Source organism: Neomonachus schauinslandi, chromosome 6, assembly GCF_002201575.2.
Source record: "Neomonachus schauinslandi chromosome 6, ASM220157v2, whole genome shotgun sequence".
Lineage (NCBI taxonomy): Eukaryota > Metazoa > Chordata > Mammalia > Carnivora > Phocidae > Neomonachus > Neomonachus schauinslandi.
Genome location: NC_058408.1, coordinates 143,192,264 through 143,213,659, shown reverse-complemented (window position 1 = coordinate 143,213,659; position 21,396 = coordinate 143,192,264). Strand labels below are relative to the sequence as shown.

Below are 21,396 nucleotides of genomic sequence, written 5' to 3'. Positions count from 1 at the left end.
TCCTTTTTGATGTGGTTTTGGCTCTTCAGAGCCCCTTGCATTTCCATATAAATTTAGAATCTGATCGCCCATTTCTGCAAAAAAAGACAGCATTTGGTAGAGATTGCACTGAATCTGTAGTGCTTTTAGTTCTTTTGATAATAGAGAACAGTTAAGATTACAAACTCTGGAGCCCGACTGTTTAATCAGGACCGTACCCTGGGTCTTTGGCTCCCTGGATCATTTTTTTTAAATACCTCCCTTTTTACTACAGAATTATTTTCCGTAATAATCATTAAATGAAGCCATATACAACTCTTAAGGTGTTCTGTGTTTCAGAATAGTTCTGGACATTGCTTCTGTCACCTTCTTCTGTCCCACTGTTCCCCCATTTTTGAGTATTTTTTTGTTCAGTTCCACTGTGTTGATGATGTTTCATGTTAGTGGGCACCACACAGGAGATTTGAAGATTTTTGTTTTAATTGTATAATGAATTCTTTGAATAAAAATAACTTCCCAAGTTCCTGCAGTACTAAAAAGAAACAATTGTCTGATAATAAGTGAATTCTAATAGAGCAAACAACTGCAAAAGACATGTTAGGCAGTTACCAAATTGTGCCACTGATGTTTATGTATTTTCTTGATTCATTCTTTAGTTACAAAGCAAATAACTGAGAAGAATACATTTCAGTATTAAATCTGTTATTCAAATTCAGTGAAATATTTCACGTACGAGCTAAAATTTGCACTTACACCTCTCATTTCACACTGTTTTATATATATATATATATTTTTTTTAAAGATTTTATTTATTTATTTGAGAGAGAGAATGAGAGAGAGAGAGCACATGAGAGGGGGGAGGGTCAGAGGCAGAAGCAGGCTCCTGCTGAGCAGGGAGCCCGATGCGGGACTCGATCCAGGGACTCGAGGATCATGACCTGAGCCGAAGGCAGTCGCTTAACCAGCTGAGCCACCCAGGCGCCCCACACTGTTTTATATATTAAACACAACTAAACACTCCCAAGTTACCTCACAGAAGATAGAACTGAATATTCAAGTTTTGTTCCTTCATCTTTATAATCACTGTGTTATTTAAAATCTGTTGCGTGTGGGACTCTAGATTGCCACACAGGGTTGGGGGATACTAACTGCCCCTAAGCAAGTTTGGACTGTTCTGGACCATTTAAGATTTACTGTCCAAACAAATGCACTTAACTGAGTCTTTGTTGGGACGAACTGACATCTTGACAATATTGAGTCTTTCTATCCATGAATGTGGAGTATTTCCCCATTTATGTGGTTCTTTAATTTCTTTCATCAGAGTTTTATAGTTTTCCTCATACAGATCTTGTACATATTTTGTTAGATTTATACATAAGAATTTCCATTTGGGCGATGCTAACGTGAATGGTATTGTGTTTTTAATTTCAAATTGCACTTGTTCATTGATAGCATGTAGGAATACGATTGAGTTGTGTATATTAACCTTGCATTTTGCAATCTTGCTATAATCGCCTACTAGTTCCATGAGGGTTTTTTTGTGGATTCCTTTTGGGTTTTGTACATAGAAACATGTCATCTGCGAACAGACACTTTTATTTTTTCCTTCTCTGTCAGTATACCTTTTATTTCCTTTTTTTGTCTTATTGCATTAGTTATGACTTCTAGAAGTGTTGAAAAGGAGTGGTGAGAAGGACATCCTTGCTTTGTTCCTATCTTAGTGGGAAGCTTCTGGTTTTTCACTTGTTTTTAATTCTTCGATTGCTTTCCTTTTGAATGTAAAGGCATATTCTAAAATTACTTCTTCCCTCCAGCAACTTTAGATACTATTTCAGGGTTTCTATTTCATAAGATGAGAAAATTAGTATCTGTACAACCTTCCATTGCTTCTGTCTAGTTTGTGTCATTGTGCATTACCAAAGTTACAACACTTTAGTGCTTTATCTGATCATATTATAAAGGTCAAAAACCAGTGAGCAGCATTTACATTATTATGATTGTATAATTGCTTTCCCTGCAGGACCAGCTAGTGTGTTTGGACCAGTAGGGAAGGAAGTATAATCCTGTCATTAAATTATTTTGCTTTAAGGACAGTGTTTCAAGAATCAAGGTCAAATGGTTTCTCTTACACTTCAGAGTTTACTATCAAGCTGTGATTTATAATTTTTCATCATAAAATAGGTTTTGCACTTTATCAAATACCTAGTTTTCTATCCCCTGAGATGGTTATATTTTTCTTTTAATCTTTTTTTTAAGATTTTATTTTTTTGACAGGGGTAGGGAGTGCACGCGGGGGTTGGGGGGGAGCGGCAGGGAGAGGGAGGAGCAGGCTCCCTGCTGAGAAGGGGGCCTGATGCGGGGCTTGATCCCAGCACCCTGGGATCATGACCCGAACCGAAGGTAGACATTTAACCCACTGAGACACCCAGGTACCCCTTTTCTTTAATCTTTTAATGTCCTAGATTACACTCAAAGATTTTCTGATAATAAACTATTTTTGTATTATTGGGATAAGTACTGTTTGGTCTGTTTTTTTGTTTTTTTTTTGAATACTCCATTGGATTCAGTTAACAGTTCATGTAGGATTTTTGCATCTTTATCTTTTGTGAACTTTACTTCAAAGTGTCAAATTATCTGGACTTGGGACTTCAAGGGATTGAGAGGAAGGATCAGCAGTTTTTTTTCTCTCATATCGATATTAGACATACAGTGTTCTTTGACCAAATTGTGGTAACAATACGAACTCTGCCAGTCTTGTGGCAGTTCTGGCAATTTATATTTTCAAAATGTATCCATTTCTGGGTTCCTGGGTGGCTCAGTTAAGCATCTGCCTTCTGCTCAGATCATGATCCCAGGGTCTTGGGATCGAGTCCCACATCGGGCTCTCTGCTCAGCGGGCAGTCTGCTTCTCCCTCTGCCCCTCCCCCGCCCCCCCCAACTGTGCTCGGCTCTGTTGCATGCTGTCCCGCAGGCGCGCAAAATATAAATTAAACTTTTAAAAAAATGTATCCACTTCACCTGAATTTTCAAATATGTTAGTTTATAATTCATAATATTTCACAGTTTTTAATATTTGTTATCTATATAGCATTTCCCCTTTTTTCATTTTGTTCTTCTACAGTTATTTCTTTTAGTATTGTGTGCTGTTTGTATCTTGTTTTTACTTATTTGTATGATTCTTTTGGATTTTCTTTGTTTTTATTCTGAACGGGCTTTCCAGAAAATTTGTCCATCTTAATGATTTGTACTAGTATTTTTGTTCTCCATTTCACTGGTGTTTGTCCTTTATTATTTTTCTTATTCTTTGGATTTGCTCTATTCTCTTTTTCTAGCTTCTTAAGTTGAATACTAGTAAGCTCATCCATTTCCATTCTTTCTTGGTACTTGATTAATGTATTCAAACCTATAACTTTTTCTTTGAACACCACCTTAGTAATCCACAAACATCAACCCTTGTAGCTTTCTTTGTTATCCACCTGGGAGAATTTCATAATTACCCCTACAAATTCCTCTCTCAGGATTATTCATTAGTATGGGCTTCTTTGTTTTAAAAAAAATCATTGTAGGGGGTGCCTGGGTGGCTTAGTTGGCTAAGCGTCTGCCTTTGGCTCGGGTCAAGGTCTCAGGGTCCTGGGATCGAGTCTGGCATAGAGCTCCCTTCTTAGCAGGGAGTCTGCTGTTTCCTCTGTGCACGCGCTCTCAAATAAATAAATAAATAATAATCATTGTAGACATAAGCATGCTTATATGTTAAGCTTTCCTTTTGTCATGAGTTCTTGTCACATTTTGGACAGAGACTATACACCTGGCATCTACTGAGGTTTCCTCTATAGTACATAGAACTTTTTGTGAATGTCACATGTACTAAAGTGGTACCCTGAATATTTATATTGGAGAGCTTATTGTCTTCATACCTGCTGTATACTTACTTTTGTGTTTTATGCTTGATACATGTTTCTGAGAGGGCTGTGTTAAAAGTCTCTAATTGTGATTTCTGTTTAGTTTTTCTCTTTAGTTCTGAAAGTTGTTGCTTTATGTATTTTGAGGCAGTGCTGTCAGATACATTATGTATTTTCTTGAGCAGTACTGTGTTAAAACTTATATTTGTATTATTGCATTTCTTTTTCTTATTGAACAGAAATTTGGCATTTTCACCAAGTTCTTCCAACATTTCATTCATACTATTTATTTACTGAGAACTATGCTTTCTTTGTGGATGTTCTTCAACTTGCCCTCTGAATTATTCCTCTAATTTCTGCCAGTTGCTTTTTAGGTTTGTTGTTTAATTGTTATGCTTGGATTTTTTTTTTTCCCATTGCATTCATGAGTTAATTTTGTTTCTTGGACCTTGGGTCTTCCTCTTTAGTGGATTCTTCATTTTAAATTAAAAAATACATACTTTTAAAGATTTATTTATTTTAGAGAGTGAGAGCACGAGCGGGAAGGGCCGTGGGAGAGAGAATCTCAAGCAGACACCACACTGAGTGTGGAGCCTGACACAGGGATCGATCCCAGGACCCTGAGATCACAACCTGAGCGGAAACCAAGAGTCAAATGCTTAACTGACTGAGCCACCCAGGCGCCTCTTGAATTTAAAAATATTTTTAAGAAAGGTTGTGTGAGAAGAGAACAAGAGATACATCACACAATGATAAAAACAGTTTGCTAAGAAGACGTAAGTGTAAATGCACCTAACAGCAGAACTTTAGAATGCATGAAGTAAAAACTAATAGAACTGAAAAGAGAAGTAGAGAAATCTGTATTGGAGATTTTACCACTTCTCTTTTAGTAGTCTACAGAACTAGTGAACAGAAAATAAGCAAGGATATAGAAAAACTGCATAACACCATCAACCAAGTATATCTAATTGCCATTTGTAGAACGCTCCACCAACATTAGCAGAATATTATGTTTTTTTCAAGTGTGCATGGAACATTCACCAAGATAAACCACATCCTGGATCATAAAAAAAAATTAACATTTTTTTTTTTTAAGATTTTATTTATTTATTTGACAGAGAGAGACACAGAGAAAGAGGGAACACAAGCAAGGGGAGTGGGAGAGGGAGAAGCAGGCTTCCCGTGGAGCAGGGAGCCTGATGCGGGGCTTGATCCCAGGACCCTGAGATCATGACCTGAGCCGAAGGCAGACGCTTAATGACTGAGCCACCCAGGGGCCCCAATATTAACAGATCTTAAAGAGTTGAAATCATCAGGTATGTTCTCTGACAATAATGAAGTTAGATTAGAAATCAGTAACAGATGACAAGAAAATTGAAACTTGTGGAAATATTTCTAAACAATCCATGGGTCAAGTCTCAAAGGGAATTTTAAAATATTTTGAACTAAAAATAACACAGCGTATCAAAATTTCTGGGATTCAGCCAAAGATGTGCATTAAGTGCACTTATTAGAAGAAAAGATCTCAAATCAATAATTTAAGCTTCTACCTTAAAACTAGAAATGACCAAAATAAACCCAAGTCAAATAGAAGGAACTACTACAGATAGGTCAGAAATGAACGAAATTGCGGGGTGCCTGGGTGGCTCAGTCGTTAAGCATCTGCCTTTGGCTCAGGTCATGATCCCAGGGTCCTGGGATCGAGCCCCGCATCGGGCTCCCTGCTCTGCAGTAAGCCGCCTTCTCCCTCTCCCACTCCCCCTGCTAGTGTTCCCTCTCTCGCTGTCTCTCTGTCAAATAAATAAAATCTTTAAAAAAAAAAAAACGAAATTGAAAACAGAAGAAAAAAAATCAGTGAAACCCAAAGCTGTATTTTTTTTTCACAAAAAGATCAATAAAATTCATAAGTTTATAGCTAGAGTAGCAAAGGAAAAAAAAAAAAAAGGAAGACACAAATTACCAGTACCAGGAATGAAAGAGGAAATAACACCATAGACTGTATGGACATGGAAAGGATAATACAAGATAGCTCTATGGACATAAGCTCAACAAGTTAGTGGAGTAATTCCTCAAAAAAAACCCACTGTATTTGTTTCCTTTTTTTTACTGTAACAAATCACCACAAATTTAGTGGCTTAAAACAACAAAGTTATTATTTTACAGTTCTGGAGGCCAGAATGATGTGGTCTTACTGGGTTAAATCAAGTTGTCAACAGGACCACATTCCTTTCTGGAGGCTCTAGAGGAGAATCTTTTTCCTTGTCGTTTTCCAGCTTCTACAGTCTGCCAATGTTTCTTGGCTTATGGCCCCCTTCAAGTTCTTTTCTCATCACTGACTACTAGTTCTGTCTCACTTTTCCACATTAAGTGCCCTTACGATTATATTGGATCCACCTGGAAAATCTCCCAGTTTTAAGGTCCGTTGATTATCAACTTTAATTCTATCTTCTACTTAAATTCCCCCTTTGTCATGTAACATATTCACAGTTTCTGGGGATTAGGATGTGGCCATCTTTCCGGGGGGCGGGGGGGGGCCATTATTCTGCCTACCACAATCACATGTTATCCACACCCACCCAAGATGAAATAGATACCCCTCCCCGCCAATTCCCCCTCATTCCCCTGTCCCCCTAAGAGCCTCTGTTCTAATTTTCATTTCTATGAATTTGCTGATTCTTAGTACCTCATGTAAGTAGAATCCTATAATATTTATCCTTTTGTGTCTAGATTATTTTAGCATAATGTTTGTAAGGTTCATCCTTGTTGCCCTCATTGTTTGACAGAGTACAAAGGTAATTCAATGGAAAAGGATATTTTCAACAAAGATATTGGAACAATTAGATACTTATTTGCAAAAATACGAACTTTAACCCAAAATCTCATGCCTTATACAAAAATTAACTCAACATGGGTCACAGATCTAAGTATAAAACCTAAGACTATAAACATAAAAGTTATAGAAGTAAACAGAAGATCTTTGTCACTCAGGGTTTGGCAATGAGTTTTTAGACATGCATAAAACAAAACTTCGATAATCATCAAAACTAAAAACTTTCGTTCTGCAAAAACTACTTTTAGGAGAATGGAAAGATAAGCTGTTGACTAGAAGAATGTAATTGAGAAGACTTGTATCCAGAATATATAAAGAAAGCATGATGGTAATTAACCCAGTTGCAAAAAGAACCAACATTAAATAGATGCTTACCTAATTCAGCATCATTAGCCACTAGGGAAATGCAAATTTGAACCATGATGAGATATTACACACCTATTAGAACAGCTAAAATTGGAAAACACTGACAGTACCAAATTCTGGCAAGGATAAAAACAGCTGGATGTCTAGTATGTTGCTGGTGAGAATGCAAAATGGTACAGCCATTCTGGAAAACAGAATCTGGAAAGCAGAATCTTAAAAATTAAATCATTCATTTACCATATACCCAAGTGTCCCATTCCTAGGTTTTTACCTAGAGAAATGAAAGCTTATGTTCTCACAAAAACCTGTACACAAATGTTTCTATTTGTTTTGTTCATAGTTGTTAAACCTGGAGACAATTCAAATGTCCTTCAACGACTAAATGGAGAAACAAATTGTCATTCAGCTATACCATGGAATACTATTCAGCAATTAAACGAAACGAACCATTAATATACTCATGTGTTGGGATTCCCAGGATCACTTCTATCTTTAGAGATTCACTAAAGGACTTACTGTGACTCTATATATATTTGTATTCAAGGCTAAGATTTATAACAGCAGCATAGTAAAGACACAGCTGGATCATAAGGGAAGAAGAGACAGATGGAGTCTGGAGGAATCCGTGTGTAGGTCCCTTTATTCTCTCTCCCCTGGGAGAATTCATAGATTGGAAGACTCAGTTTTGTTAAGATAATCAAGACAAACTTGAAATACATAAGTACTTGATTTTAAGACTTAAGATCAGGCCATAGTGGTTAAGACAGTATGACTGTAGTATTAAGACGGCATAAAGATAGACAAATAGATCAGTGTAACATAATAGAGAATGTAGAAATAGGCTAACGTAAGTACAGTGAGTTGATTTTTTTGACACAAGTGCCAAAGCAATTCAATGCTAGAAAGAAAGCCTTTTAATTAATGCTGGAACAAGTGGATCTTTTTGGAAAAAAATGAGCCTTGACCCCTATATCACAATATAAACAAAAAGATTAATTTGGTGTCAGTTACAGACCTAAATGTGGAAAATAAAAAACCTAGGAGAATATCTTCATGACCTTGGGGTCGGTAACTGAAAGAAAAACTTGGCAAATTGGACTTCATCAAAATGAAAAAAGTACTAAAAATACAGATTAGCAGAAAATAATGTGCCCTACATATATATCTGACTTAAGACTTATGTCTAGAATATACAAAAAATTAGTGTAATCATTGATGCCACAACAAACCCATTTTTAAAAAATGGGCAAAATTGTGAATAAGCACTTCACAAAAGAATTTATTGAAATGGTCAATAAACATGAAAGGTGTACAGTGTCATTAGGGAAATGCATATTAAGACCACAGTGACATGCCAGTGTGTATCCAACAGAATGACTAGGATTAAAAAGATTGACAAGATCAAGTACTGGTGAGGTAGAACCAACTAGAAGCTTATACACTGTTGGTGAGAGCCTATATATTTTTTTCTTACTCAGTTCCCTTGACTCTTAAACTAGATCAAGATTGAGAGCAGTGGTGCTCAAATTCAGATGGCCAAGAATTCATAGCAAATGTGATAAAGTGATATATGTGTGCTAATAAGCAGGATTCTTGGTTGCAAGTGACCCAACTTGGTCCTACTTAAACTCAAAATGATGAATACATTATCTTAGGTAATCGAATGCATGAGTGGGTTAGGTCAGGCTCTCAATTAAGCCAAATAATTAAACCATGTCTACAGGAATCTGCTTCTCTGTTTTTCTCTGGAATGGCTTAATTTCGAGACAGAACTTAGTCCTAGGGGCCACATGCAGCTTCCGGCACTGAGTGCTCTGTGTACTTGAATATCTGGTAGTGCCATCCTTGTCCTTGATATATGTCTGGAATACGCTAATTCCTTATACCTCAGCATGTTTCAAGTCTACCGCCCTTTCAAGGCCCGGCTGAAGTACCACCTCCATCAGAAGCCCTCTCTGAGATTATTTGACCTGCATTCGTTTCTCTTTGCTTTTGGCTGTTACTCTCTGTTCACCACTTTTCTTTGCTTTAAGTTCTTCAGCTCTTGATAACCTTACTGAACCTAGTGGAGTGCCGGACACACTGTAGGCTTAATAAATAATGGACAGTTATTGCATGCTTGATTTTTTTTTTTTTTATTATCTGTTGAATCCTTTAATTGTCTAGCAGTACCAGATATTTGTAAGATGGCCTTAGGAAAATCCTGTCTGTATACACGTACCTTACTGCCTCCCAGTCACTCTCTGATGGAGCTTCAGCAGCTGTTAGGTGGCATGATCATGTTTGTTTGTTTTTACTTTTCTTTCTTTCCTTTTCCTTTCCTTTTCTTTCTTTTCCCTTTCCCTCCCCTTCCCTCCCTTTCCTTTCCCTTTCCTTGTTTGTTTTTACTTTTCTTTCTTTCCTTTTCCTTTCCTTTTCTTTCTTTTCCCTTTCCCTTCCCTCCCCTCCCTTTCCTTTCCCTTTCCTTCTTCTTTTCTTTCTTTCTCTGCACCCAGTGTGGGGTTTGAACTCACCACCCTGAGATCAAAGTCACATGCCCCACCAGCTGAGCCGGCCAGCCAACAACCCACCAGCACCCCCAAGCGTGTTCATGTTCCTTACACAGATGCAGTCACAATAGCAGTGTTGGTGTGCTGTTGTGACTGTGTATCAGCCTTTTCTTTAATACCCATTTTCAGTGGAAGCAAAAACACCCATTCTTTTTTTCTTTTGATCTAATTCAGTAATCATTTATTGGCACTCATCTAGTATAATAGTGGTTCTCAAACTTTAATGTGCGTCAGAATCACTTAGAGGGCATTTTATGTCTTTATACTATTTTTATCACAATTTGCCAATGGCACTTTATTTTTTCTTCTCAGCATCCTGTTCTGCGGCTTCCTTGGCCCTTTTTGCTTGCCCGGGCACCAGAGCCAAGCATGGGCACGGGCCATGTGAACACTGGCCAAACGCTTGCAGTACTCCTCCTCCATTGTGACTCCGGCTTTCTCCTTCTCGTAGACATTCCATGTGGGCGTGACTGGTCCTGTCAGCTGGGTAGCCAGTTTGAGGTCTTCAGCAGAGCTGTCTCCCTTCTTGGGGGCCAGGGGCTTCCTGGGAAGAGGATGGGCTTGGGGTAGTACTCTGTAGCGCTGCGTGCTAGCCTGCAGGAACTCTGCGGACTTGTTCCGCCTTCGTGGATCCACTGAGATCGCGGTGGTCTGTGCCACCTTCTTGTGGACGCCAGTCACTCATAACTCTTTTGAGCTGAAGCCCCTGCCAGCTTGCACTTCGGTGTAATGCCTCACAGTGGGGCACCTCACTGTGCCCCGGGGTCCAGACAGGGCCCAGGTGGATCTGTGGATCTTCCGTGCTGGCTGGTTGAACTATGGGGCCATGCACCGTTGCCAGTCCTTGTGCAAGTGGGACTTCGGGGTCATGCCGTTCTCGCTAGGTGCCATGGCTGCTCCAAGGGGAGGGGACGGCCAGCGGAAAGGGACTGGCACTGCAAAGCCACTTACTAGGCATTTTAAAACATGAATTGCTAGGCCTCACCTCCAGAAAATCTGATTCGCTATGTCTGTGATGGGCTGAAAAATTTGCATTTTAACACCTACTCAGGTGATTCTAATGCTGGTGGTCAAGGAAACACACTTTGAGGACCAGTTTACTGGTGAATTTAACCCTCATTGCACATCAGAATCACCTGAGGAGTTTATTTCCCTCCTCCATTTTCAGAACTAGACCTTGCTCAATTATGTAAAAGTGTTTGGAAGCCCTGCTAATAAGCATGGTGTTAGTGGGATTTTATGAGTATTTCTAACAATCAGCTCTGTAACAAATAGAGACAATTGCTTTACTTCACATCTACGTAGCACCTAGTGATGAATATGAATGGTGGAAGTATTGGCTAGCGATGTGGTTTGCTGGTTCTCCCAAAATAGGTATTCCTAATTCTGGCAGTAATTTACTTTGGTCTTGGCCAATTCCCATAATTTTTTTCCCCAAAGCCTTGGTTTTCTTACCTTTTTTTTTTAAGGTTTTATTTTTAAGTAATCTATACACCCAACATGCAGCTTGAATTTACAGCCCTGAGATTAAGAGTCATATGCTCTACCAGCTGAGCCAGCCAGGTGCCCCAGTTTTCTTATCTTTAACATGACATTAAAAACACCTTTCTCATCATTTTGCAGTTATCATTGTAAGAGTTGTCAATGGATTCTAAATCTGGGGATTGGGGCAAGATCCATAAAAATTTTTGCATGTCTTGAAGTGTCTTCAGATTACTTAATAGTTGCAAAGGGGGAAAAAGTAACTGTACTGTCGAGAGACTGGCTATCATTTTGACTGGGTGATTAAAGTGAACATCATCAGGGGTTCCTGGGTGGCTCAGTCGTTAAGCGTCTGCCTTCAGCTCAGGTCATGGTCCCAGGGTTCTGGGATCGAGCCCCACATTGGGCTCCCTGCTCGGCCAGAAGCCTGCTTCTCCCTCTCCCACTCCCCCTGCTTGTGTTCCCTCTCTCTCTCTCTCTGTGTGTCAAATAAATAAATAAAATTCTTAAAAAAAAAAAAGTGAACATCATCAGTGAGGGGAAGGTGGACATGGTGTCTCTAGATGGTACCATTACAAGGACCCAGCATCATGAAGGGAACAGCCTGACTGATAGTGCACAACTGCAGTCTAATCATAAGTGAACATCAGACAAACCCAAAGTGAGGAGCATTCCTCATATTTTTTTTTTTTACAGGTTTTGTTTTCCTCTTAAATATGTCATAAAACAGATAAAGATTGAGGGACTGTTCCAGATTAAAGGAGGTTAAAGAGACATGATAGCTAAGAGCAATATGTGATCCCAGACTGGTTCCTGTACTAAAGAGGAAGAAGTGCAGTCAGGGATAGTGGTGGAATATGGTGATAGGTTAGATAAAAAGTATGGTATCAGTTTTGAATTTCCTGAGGTTGGTTACAGTACTGTTATGTAAGATAACCTCTTTGTTCTTAGGAAACAGGCATTGAAATACTTAAAGGCAAAAGTATATGATGTGTGTAACAATCTCAAGTGGGTCAGGAAAATGTATATATGAGGGACTAGATAAAGCACATGGAGCAAAGATACAGGTATTCTTTGTACTATTCATTTGATTTTTTTGAAAGTTTGAAATTATTCCCAAACTGAAAAAAAATTTTTTTAGAGCACCTTCTTTTCATTTCAGGGTAGTTATAAAGAAAAAAAAAATCTGTATAAAAATGTTTTCAAAGAGCATTGTGCTTTGTCCAAGTGGCTTCATATCTTATTCTGTGGGTATTCTCAACTAGGTTGCTGGCTTCTGAGAGCCTGCACGAGGGCAGCGCTGCCCTGCATCGAAATACGCACCCCCTCTTAGCAGGGCGGCTTCCTGAGGGCCCAGTGCGGAGGCGGGCCACTAGAATGTCACCTGACCCTAGTCTGTTGTTAGGCAGTGTCCCTTTAGCTCTGAAAAGTATATTTTTCTTTCAGCCCAAAATGGAGTTAATTCTGACTGGGAGAAGAAAGTAATTGAATATTTTAAGGAAAAGCTGAAGGAAAATAACGCTCCTAAATGGGTAAGTTTATTGCTGTTTGCAGGGGAGAGGGTTGGGCCGACTTTCAGTTTCTCTCAGTAGAGTCGTAATCCACATAAAATTGTAGTATATGTGCTTCTGAAGCGAGCACTAAAATTTAAAACTATATACGTTAATGTGTACTGTCTTCTGCTTTAAGTGCATATGTATTGAAAGATTTTGCCCTCTTCCGACTGAAATTTAAATTCAAGCAATTCAGTGCTTCTGTGTTGGTGCCTCTAGGTGGCAGTAATTGACCATGTTACTTTCTAAGACCCCCCCCCCAAAAAAATCAGTAGTTGTGAGAGTCCCAGATATGTTTGTTCTCTTCCCTTCATTTAAAGAGAATTGGCATGTACTAGTTTTAAGAGAAGAGCTCAACAAAGCAAATGACTTTCTGTTACTTGAGAAGTATTCTTAAGGAAGAGCATCCTTTTACATTAGAGTCAGATGTCATGATACAAACTTGGAAGAACATAAAAAATACTTTTGTGCTTAGCACTTTTGTTGTGTTGACTGTTGAGATCACTGGCTTCCTAATGGGGCTTGGTGTGTGTATGTGTGTGTTTGGGGGTGGTGGTTCTGGATATACAGTCTCTGTATATGTGCTTCACGTTTTACAGATAAGAGTGTTTTATTGACTTGTTTTCCTTTAAGGTACCATCACTGAATGAAGTTCCCCTTCATTATTTGAAACCTAACAGTTTTGTGAAGTTTCGTTGCATGATTCAGGATATGTTTGACCCTGAGTTTTACATGGGAGTTTATGAAACGGTTAACCGAAACACAAAAGCACGTGTATGTATTGCTTTTCTTCATGAAACTTTCTGTTTATAAATATTGGTATTAATTTTATCCTTGTGTTGTTTATGGTTGTTTTGATTCAGATATATGATGCTGTTATCCTTTGTTTTGGATCATAGGTCCTTCATTTTGGAAAATACAGAGATGTAGCAGAGTGTGGGGTATGTATCCTTAAGACATATAAAATATTTTAATAAGAATTTCTTCTTAAGCAGTGAATTTTCTTTTGGTTGATCTTAAGTGTATTTTGTGTGTAAAGTTCTAAGAAGTCATGTGAAATGTTTTATTTACCTTTAAGTTTCTCTGGTATGTTTTTGATCTTTTAAAAATCTCTTAGAAGGTGGAGTATTGTAAATAACAAAACTAATTCCTTTTCCTTGTATCTCTATACTTGCTTTCAAAATTAGAGGTTCTGATAAATTCTTTTAAAGTAAAAGTGGAAGATTAACTTAGGGCTTAACACTTGCTTAATTAAATTTCATTAAATCCTGCCGCCTTTTCCTAGGAGGAAAAAAGTTTTTAATAAATTTAAACTTTCTTTGATAAAGAGAGGTAATGGAAACTTACGTATCAGTAATGGGAGAGGCAAGAAGGCAGAGGACACTAGATATAATTATGGTTGTGAAAGGGATAGTCTTGAGGTAGAAACTTACTAGAAAAGCAGTTATAAAGGAACTACAGTATATCTACATTTTTTAAAATTGGTTTTTCATGTGGTTCTACTGAAACTGATGGTAATTGTCAATTGTTGGGGGGAAAAACAAGTATCACAGGTGGGGATTGATCAGGCAGCTGTTTAAAGGTGGCACCTTAGTTTGAGTTACCTTCCTTCTGGGTCTAGTTCTCTGCTTTGGTGATCCAGAGTCTTAGTTTAATCAGATTATCTGGGGCTTTTTACGTTCTGGGAGTCTGACTCCCGCTTACCCAAACCTCAAGAGATTGATTTATAAGCCCTAATAAATACCACACCTTAATTCACAATAGAAGCTGTGCCTGATTGAGTAAAGTGTTCTAGTTCAGGGCCAATCTGGACAGAAAAACAGCCCTAATTTGGAAGGTTGCTGCGAAGATTATATTAAACAAAAATGTAAGTTCCTGTAATTATTTAGGGGGACTTGTGAAAGATGGATTTGCTTATCTTAACACATGATGAACTTGAGGTCTCCCAGTGTCTTTTTTCTTTGAGAGTGTTTCTGTAAAGTAAAATGTGGTGCCAAGTCTAATGAGTCAACTTTGTAAATACTTGCTGTGTCCATTGTTTGAGGAGCCCTAAGTCATATTAGCCTAATCTATCAATACACAGTAATGTAGTATCACCATAGGCTAGTAATCTCAGCATCTGGAAATAGGAAAATAGGTGAGTCTGTCCATGTGTGACACTGCTGAAGGCCAAGAGTTCATATTGTGTTGCTAAAGATCTTAAGTAAAAGCACCAAACCAGGAAAACTTTGGGCCTGTAAAGAAAGAAAGAAACACATAGAAAGCCCTGTTTGTGTATATAGTAGCTCAGGCTGAGACTTGATGTCTCTTGGCTCTGCCCCCCCCCCCAACCACAAGATGGAATATACATTTTATTTTACTTTTAAGAGATTTTTTTTGTAATGTATGTACTAAAAGTAGTATATGCTTATTAAAGTAATATTTTAATATTACATCTTGGGTTCTTTCTAACTCTTAGGATTTTCTCAGTATATTTGAAATGCGGAACATTCCTTTTCTAGGGAATAATATCTGACTCAAATTTCCTTTCAGAGTTACTGCTAATAAATATTTCATTAAGTTCCTGTTTTATAGGCTGATACTGATGTGGTCTATGAAAGAGACAGTGCTTTGTCTTTGAAAAAAATTAATGAAGTATACTGTTTATTAAAAGATTTAATTTTGTAACAGGGTGCTGTGTATTATGGACTTGAGGGAAGGTAGTATATTGATGGTTGCATGTGAAATGATTTTATGTCCATTTTCCTTTTTAAAAAATGAGTTTGGATTTGGTATTTGCTGTTAATTCTTAAGGTGAAATATTTACTATAGTTTTGTAAATAACATGAATATGTGGTTTGCTAATTAAAATTTTAGTTTTTCTTAATAAAATTTTAAATATACTTTTTGTATATATCACAGCCTCAACAAGAAGTTGATTTAAACTCCCCACGAACTACCACTTTGGAAAGACAGACTTTCTATTGTGTCCCAGTGCCTGGGGAATCTACGTGGGTAAAAGAAATATCCTTTATGTGAAGTTTCTTCTTTGTTGAGTGGTTCCTGATTCTTTTCTTTTTTTTTTTTTTAAGATTTTATTTATTTATTTATTTTATTATTATTTTTTTTAAAGATTTTATTTATTTATTCATGAGAGACAGAGAGAGAGAGAGGCAGAGGGAGAAGCAGGCTCCCAAGGAGCAGGGAGCCTGATGTGGGACTCGATCCCAGGACCCTGGGATCATGACCTGAGCCGAAGGCAGACGCTTAACCATCTGAGCCACCCAGGCACCCAAGATTTTATTTATTTATTCATAAGAGACAGAGAGAGAGAGGCAGAGGGAGAAGCAGGCTCCCAAGGAGCAGGGAGCCCGATGTGGGACTCGATCCCAGGACCCTGGGATCATGACCTGAGCCGAAGGCAGACGCCTAACCATCTGAGCCACCCAGGCGCCCCCTGATTATTTTCTTAATTGAAGAAACCACAATTAAATTTCGAGTTTTTAGAAACTTAGTCTTTTTACACCAATGAAGTTAGCTGGAAAAAAATTGTTCTTCATTTACAGAGGTTGGCTTTATTTTAATGAAGTGTTTTTGGTTTGTCCTAAACAAGAAAGGTTATAAAACAACCCAAGTATGCATTGTTGAGAAGTGATAAAATTGTGGTACATTCCTATAGTGAAATACTGTTAAAAAGATTGAGGTGGATTTAAAGGTACTAAAAAAAAAGCACCATAATTAAATAAAAACATAGTTTCAAATTAGAACTAATTCTGCATTTCTTAAGGGAAAACAACATGTTGACTCTTTTGAGAGATGTTGAAATATCTTGGTATCCTTTTTATTTTTTTTTAATTTTACTTTTTTAGTTAGTAATTTTTTTAGGCATAGTTCACACATATCTGAGATGCATAGATTTTAAGGGTGCACTTCAGCGGACAAGTGCACACCCATTTAATTTACACCCGTAAAAGTAAAGAACTTGTGCCATAAAGTTTCCTTGTGTCTTTTTCCAGGCACCTCACTCTCCTTTTGTAACCACTGTCCTGATTTCTTTCACTGTACCTTCATTTTACCTTTTCTGTGTGCCAAAAAATGGAATCATACAGAGTCTTTTGTGTCTGATATTTGTTCTCCGTAACACATTTGAGATTCATTCGTGTGTGTGTGTGTGTGTGTGTGTGTGTGAGTTGCTCGTTCCTTTTTATTGCTGATTTTATTTGTTTATATCTTTTCCATTTGATGAGCATTTGGGTTGTTTCCAGTTTGGGGGCTGGCATTTTGTGAGAAGATTTTCAACTAGGTTTTTTAACAGTTTTTTCTGTGCATCAGTTGTGATAAGTTGTATCTTTCACGGAATTGTTTCAAAATCATTTAGTCTCAGTTACTGAATTTATGTCAATAACAAAGCTTTTCATAATATTTCCTTGTTTTCCTTTTCATGTCTGGGGGATATCTAGCAGTGATCTCTTTTCATTTCCAGTAATGTTAATTAATTTTTCTTTTATTCTTGATCAGTGTTGGTGGTGGTTTGTCGAAGAACCAACTGTTTAATTTTCTGTTTTCTATCATTGACTTTTGCTCTTATTTTTTTATGCTAGTTTGGCTTCAGTTTTTCTCTGGCTTCTCAAAGTGGATGCTCAGATCATTAATTTCAAATCTTCCCTTTCTTGTATTATCATTGAAGGCTATACATTTCTTTCTAATCACTGCTTTGATTGCATTCCACAGACTTTGATTTGTTTTCACCATCATTCAACTCAAAATATTTTCTAATTTTCCTTTTGATTTCTTCTTTGTTCCTTTCTCTTTACAACAGTTTACTTCCATTCATCCCCCTCATTCTTTGTGCTGCTGTTGTCATACACTTCATTTGTACTTAAACTGTAGAGCCCACAATATATTATCCTGTTTGCTTTATTTTTTTTTAAGAATTTATTTATTTGACAGAGACACAGCGAGAGAGGGAACACAAGCAGGGGGAGTGGGAGAGGGAGAAGCAGGCTTCCCGCTGAGCAGGGAGCCCGATGTGGGGCTCGATCCCAAGACCCTGGGATCATGACCTGAGCTGAAGGCAGACGCTTAACGACTGAGCCACCCAGGCGCCCCTCCTGTTTGCAATCCCCGACCCTGAGATCATGATCTGAGCCGAAATTGAGAATCAGGTGCTCAACTAGTTTGCCACCTAGGTGCCCCTGGCCCCCATTGCTTTTTGATGAAACAGTAGCCATCGTTTTACTGTATCCTTGTGTGTAACATCTTTGATTTTTCTCCGGCTGCTTCTGATGTTCTCTTTTTCTCTCTGTGGTTTTCAGCAGTTTGACTGTGATGTGGCTGGGTGTGGGTATTAATGTGTTTATCTTGCTTGGGTATTTTTGAAGTTTTGGATCTGTGGACTGGTATTTTTCAGGTTTCAGCTTTATTTCTTCAAATGTTTTTCTGTCCCAGTCTCTTGTCATTGTCTCATTTTCTGGGGATTCAGTCACATAATCATTAGATGTTACTGTCCTCCAGGTGACTGAGATTCTGGGGGGTTTTTTTGGTTTTGTTTTTCATTTCAGATATCTTATTTTTCAGTTCTTGATTTTTCATTTGGTTCTTTTTCATTGTTCCCATTTCCCTGCTAACATTCCTCATCTTTGACTCCTCTATCTGTTTTTAAGATTTTAACTGTTTATTTGAGAGAGAGAGTGAGCACGAGCATTGGGGAGGGGCAGAGGGAGAGGGAGAAGCAGACTCCCTGCTGAGCAGGGAGCATGATGGGGGACTCCATCCCAGACCCTGGGATCATGACCTGAGCCAAAGGCAGATGCTTAACCAACTGAGCCACCCCAGGTGCACCTCATCTATTTTGACTTTTAAAATTGTAAATTTTAAGGTTTAGAGGGAACATACCTCAATGTAATAAAGGCTATATATAAAAAAAATGGTGAATTTTAGATTGTCTTTTTAGTGTCCTTGTCTGCTAATATCAATATCAGAGTCATCTCTGCGTTTGTTTTTATTGATTATTTTAAATCCTGATTGTAAGTCATATTTTCTTGCCTCTTCATATATAACTAGTAATGTGTTCCCGTATGCTGATGTACAGCATTGTAGAGTTTGTTTTTTTCTTCCAAGAATGTGGCATTTTATTCCGACAGGCAGGTGATTTGAGTGGATCACTTTGACGTCATGGCTTGATTTTGGGATTTAAGGTGGGTATGGAATAGCCCTTGGCCTGTAGGACGTAGTCCTCACTCATGAGATATGCTATTTCTGGGTCACACCTAAGTGCCCAAGATGTTCATGAGGGTCCAGTTCTAGTATTGTACAAATCCAGAATCTCCACTTAACTCCCAGCCAACTAGCAGCTGTTCCCTGCTAGCCCTCAAGGACTTGTACATCCATGGTTTTATGTTCAGCCAGAGACCCAGATGGAACCTGCACAGGTTTCTGGGTCTTTATCTGCAACTCTTGCCTCTCTGTTACTGTCTTGCAACTTCCAGTTGCTCAGTAGCCCTGAACTGTGCGGTCGGTTTCTCTACCCAGCAAGGGCAGGGCCTTCACTTCTCTTTGTTGCAGTTTGGGAAATGTTCCCAAGAGAAAACTGGGAAGATTGTGGAGTTTACCGGTGTGTTTCCTTATTCAAGGATTATAACCTTATGTTCCCTTACAGTGTTCAGTGACTGAAAACAGTTGCTTGAGTCTTTTGTCCAGTTGTACAATTTCTTTATAGCACAGGTAGGGGGCATGAGGTTAAGCTGCTACTCTCATGATCAAAACTGGAAGTCCAGTCTTTTAAAAGGATGTTTTAATTTTAACCAAATTGCCTTTTTTATTAGAATCTTTTATCTTTTGGGCGCCTGGGTGGCTCAGTTGGTTAAGCGACTGCCTTCGGCTCAGGTCATGATCCTGGAGTCCCGGGATCGAGTCCCATATCGGGCTCCTTGCTTAGCAGGGGGTCTGCTTCTCCCTCTGACCCTCCCCCCTCTCATGTGCTCTCTCTCTCATTCTCTCTCTCAAATAAATAAATAAAATCTTAAAAAAAAAAAGAATCTTTTATCTTTTATTAATAATAATCTTTTATTAGCCCTGTAATTAGGATATTCCTCAAGTCATGGCAGATTTTCCTTAATTTTTCATTTAACGCCTATGTTAATGCAAACCAAGCTCGAGTTAGTCCTTCAACGTCCTACACTCCCAGTCGTCACAAGAGGAGTTACGAAGATGATGAAGATATGGACCTGCAGCCCAGTAAACAGAAAGACCAACATGCAGGTGCCAGGCAAGCAGGTAGTTTGTGCCAACAGGCTTTCTGTACATTCCTCTCTCAGATCCGTTTTCAGAACTAATTGTTGTGTAATTTAGCTCTAGATTTAGGAATTGACAATGATTTGACAACCTTGCATTCAAGTTCATCGCTGTTACAAACAGTTTTGAGGGTTTCTGCAATACTCTTTGGTCAACTGTGCTTCATAACTGAGCAGTTAGGCATCTCTTAGTGAGAAGTGTCTGCTTTCCTATTAGTTTGTAAGAGTCTCAGGTGGTTAGTTGAGAAGGGTCTTTTTCTCATTTTTTATATTTTTATCTCAGCTCCTAAGTAATATGGAAGCCTAGTACTTTATCCTGAAAATGTTTTTTTTTTTTTTATCTGAAAACATGCTTTTTTAATTTTCCTTTTGAGATAGTGGTACTTTATTTTTTATTTTTTATTTTTTTAAAGATTTTATTTATTCATGAGCGAGAGAGGCATAGAGAATGTGTGCACACGTGCACACAAGGGGCAGAGGGAGACGGAGAAGCAGACTCCCCGCTAAGCAGGGAGCCTGACCCTGGGATTATGACCTGAGCCAAAGGCAGATGCTTAACCGACTGAGTCAGCCAGGTGTCCCAAGATAGTGGTACTTTAATTTATTGAGTTTGAAAACATAGAGGAAAACCATGAAATTGTGGTGCACTAGGTAACTTTGTCCTCAACTTCAGAGCAGAGAGCCCTTAGAATAGTCATAGTTCTGTTTGTTCTATTTACGCACATTTGTAGTGGTTTGTCTCGAAACATGCTGAAAACCCAATAAATTCTGATTAATGCAGGGGGATCAAAAGTTGTAATATCTCAGAGCATGAGACAGTTTCAGAATTGGCATAGTTCATTCTTGATTTCACCAATCACGGTGTTTAGGAACAGTGAGTGTCTTTATTGTGGCAGGTAGATAAGTTTGTCTTTATTCCTACCTTTGTGTCTAGTCACTTCTCTTTAGGACCATCATCAGAGGGCAAGTTGAAGGGCGAGGGGGTCAAACAAGTCAGTCTAGTTAGGGGGCATCTGTAAGATTGGGTTGAGAGTGGCAAACAAAGAATTACTAATGAATTTCATTTAACCATATATTTTTCTATTTTATAAGTTAATATTACTATATTTCCTTAGAGCTAAGGCATATTTTAATGTTTTTAATATCGGAATGTTTTATAGTAAATCTATACAAATGTGGGGGTGTTCTTTTTCTTCACCCACCCCCCAAATGTTTATTAAAATTAATGGTGTATCATAACAATAAGTAACATTAGAATCCAGGATATATGATAATTCTGTTATCACCTAAGCAACTGATGCTCTCTCCTCTTTTTTGCTTTTATTTGGATGTTAGACTGTAGGGTTTTTTGTACATTTGAGTGCATTATTTACAGCATAACTTGTTTGTCGGTTTCTAGGTAATCTTTCAAGCTATATATATTCAAAAAATTTTTTTTGAGATAAGTGTAGATCACGTGTAGCTGTA

At 38.2% G+C, this 21,396-nt stretch overlaps 1 protein-coding gene and 1 pseudogene across 2 annotated transcripts in view; one reads left to right on the top strand and one right to left on the bottom strand.

Annotated features, from left to right (window-relative positions):
- LOC110589688 (minichromosome maintenance complex binding protein) overlaps positions 1-21,396 on the top strand; it is a 47,782-nt gene that overhangs the window by 7,476 nt on the left and 18,910 nt on the right. For both annotated transcript variants that reach the window (XM_021700251.2, XM_021700250.2), the window contains exons 2-6: positions 12,552-12,637; positions 13,292-13,432; positions 13,558-13,599; positions 15,560-15,661; positions 19,768-19,912. In XM_021700251.2, the coding sequence (XP_021555926.2) occupies positions 12,552-12,637; positions 13,292-13,432; positions 13,558-13,599; positions 15,560-15,661; positions 19,768-19,912 (516 nt within the window). The remainder of the gene's footprint in view (positions 1-12,551; positions 12,638-13,291; positions 13,433-13,557; positions 13,600-15,559; positions 15,662-19,767; positions 19,913-21,396) is intronic.
- Positions 9,919-10,514, bottom strand: LOC110589689 (annotated as a pseudogene).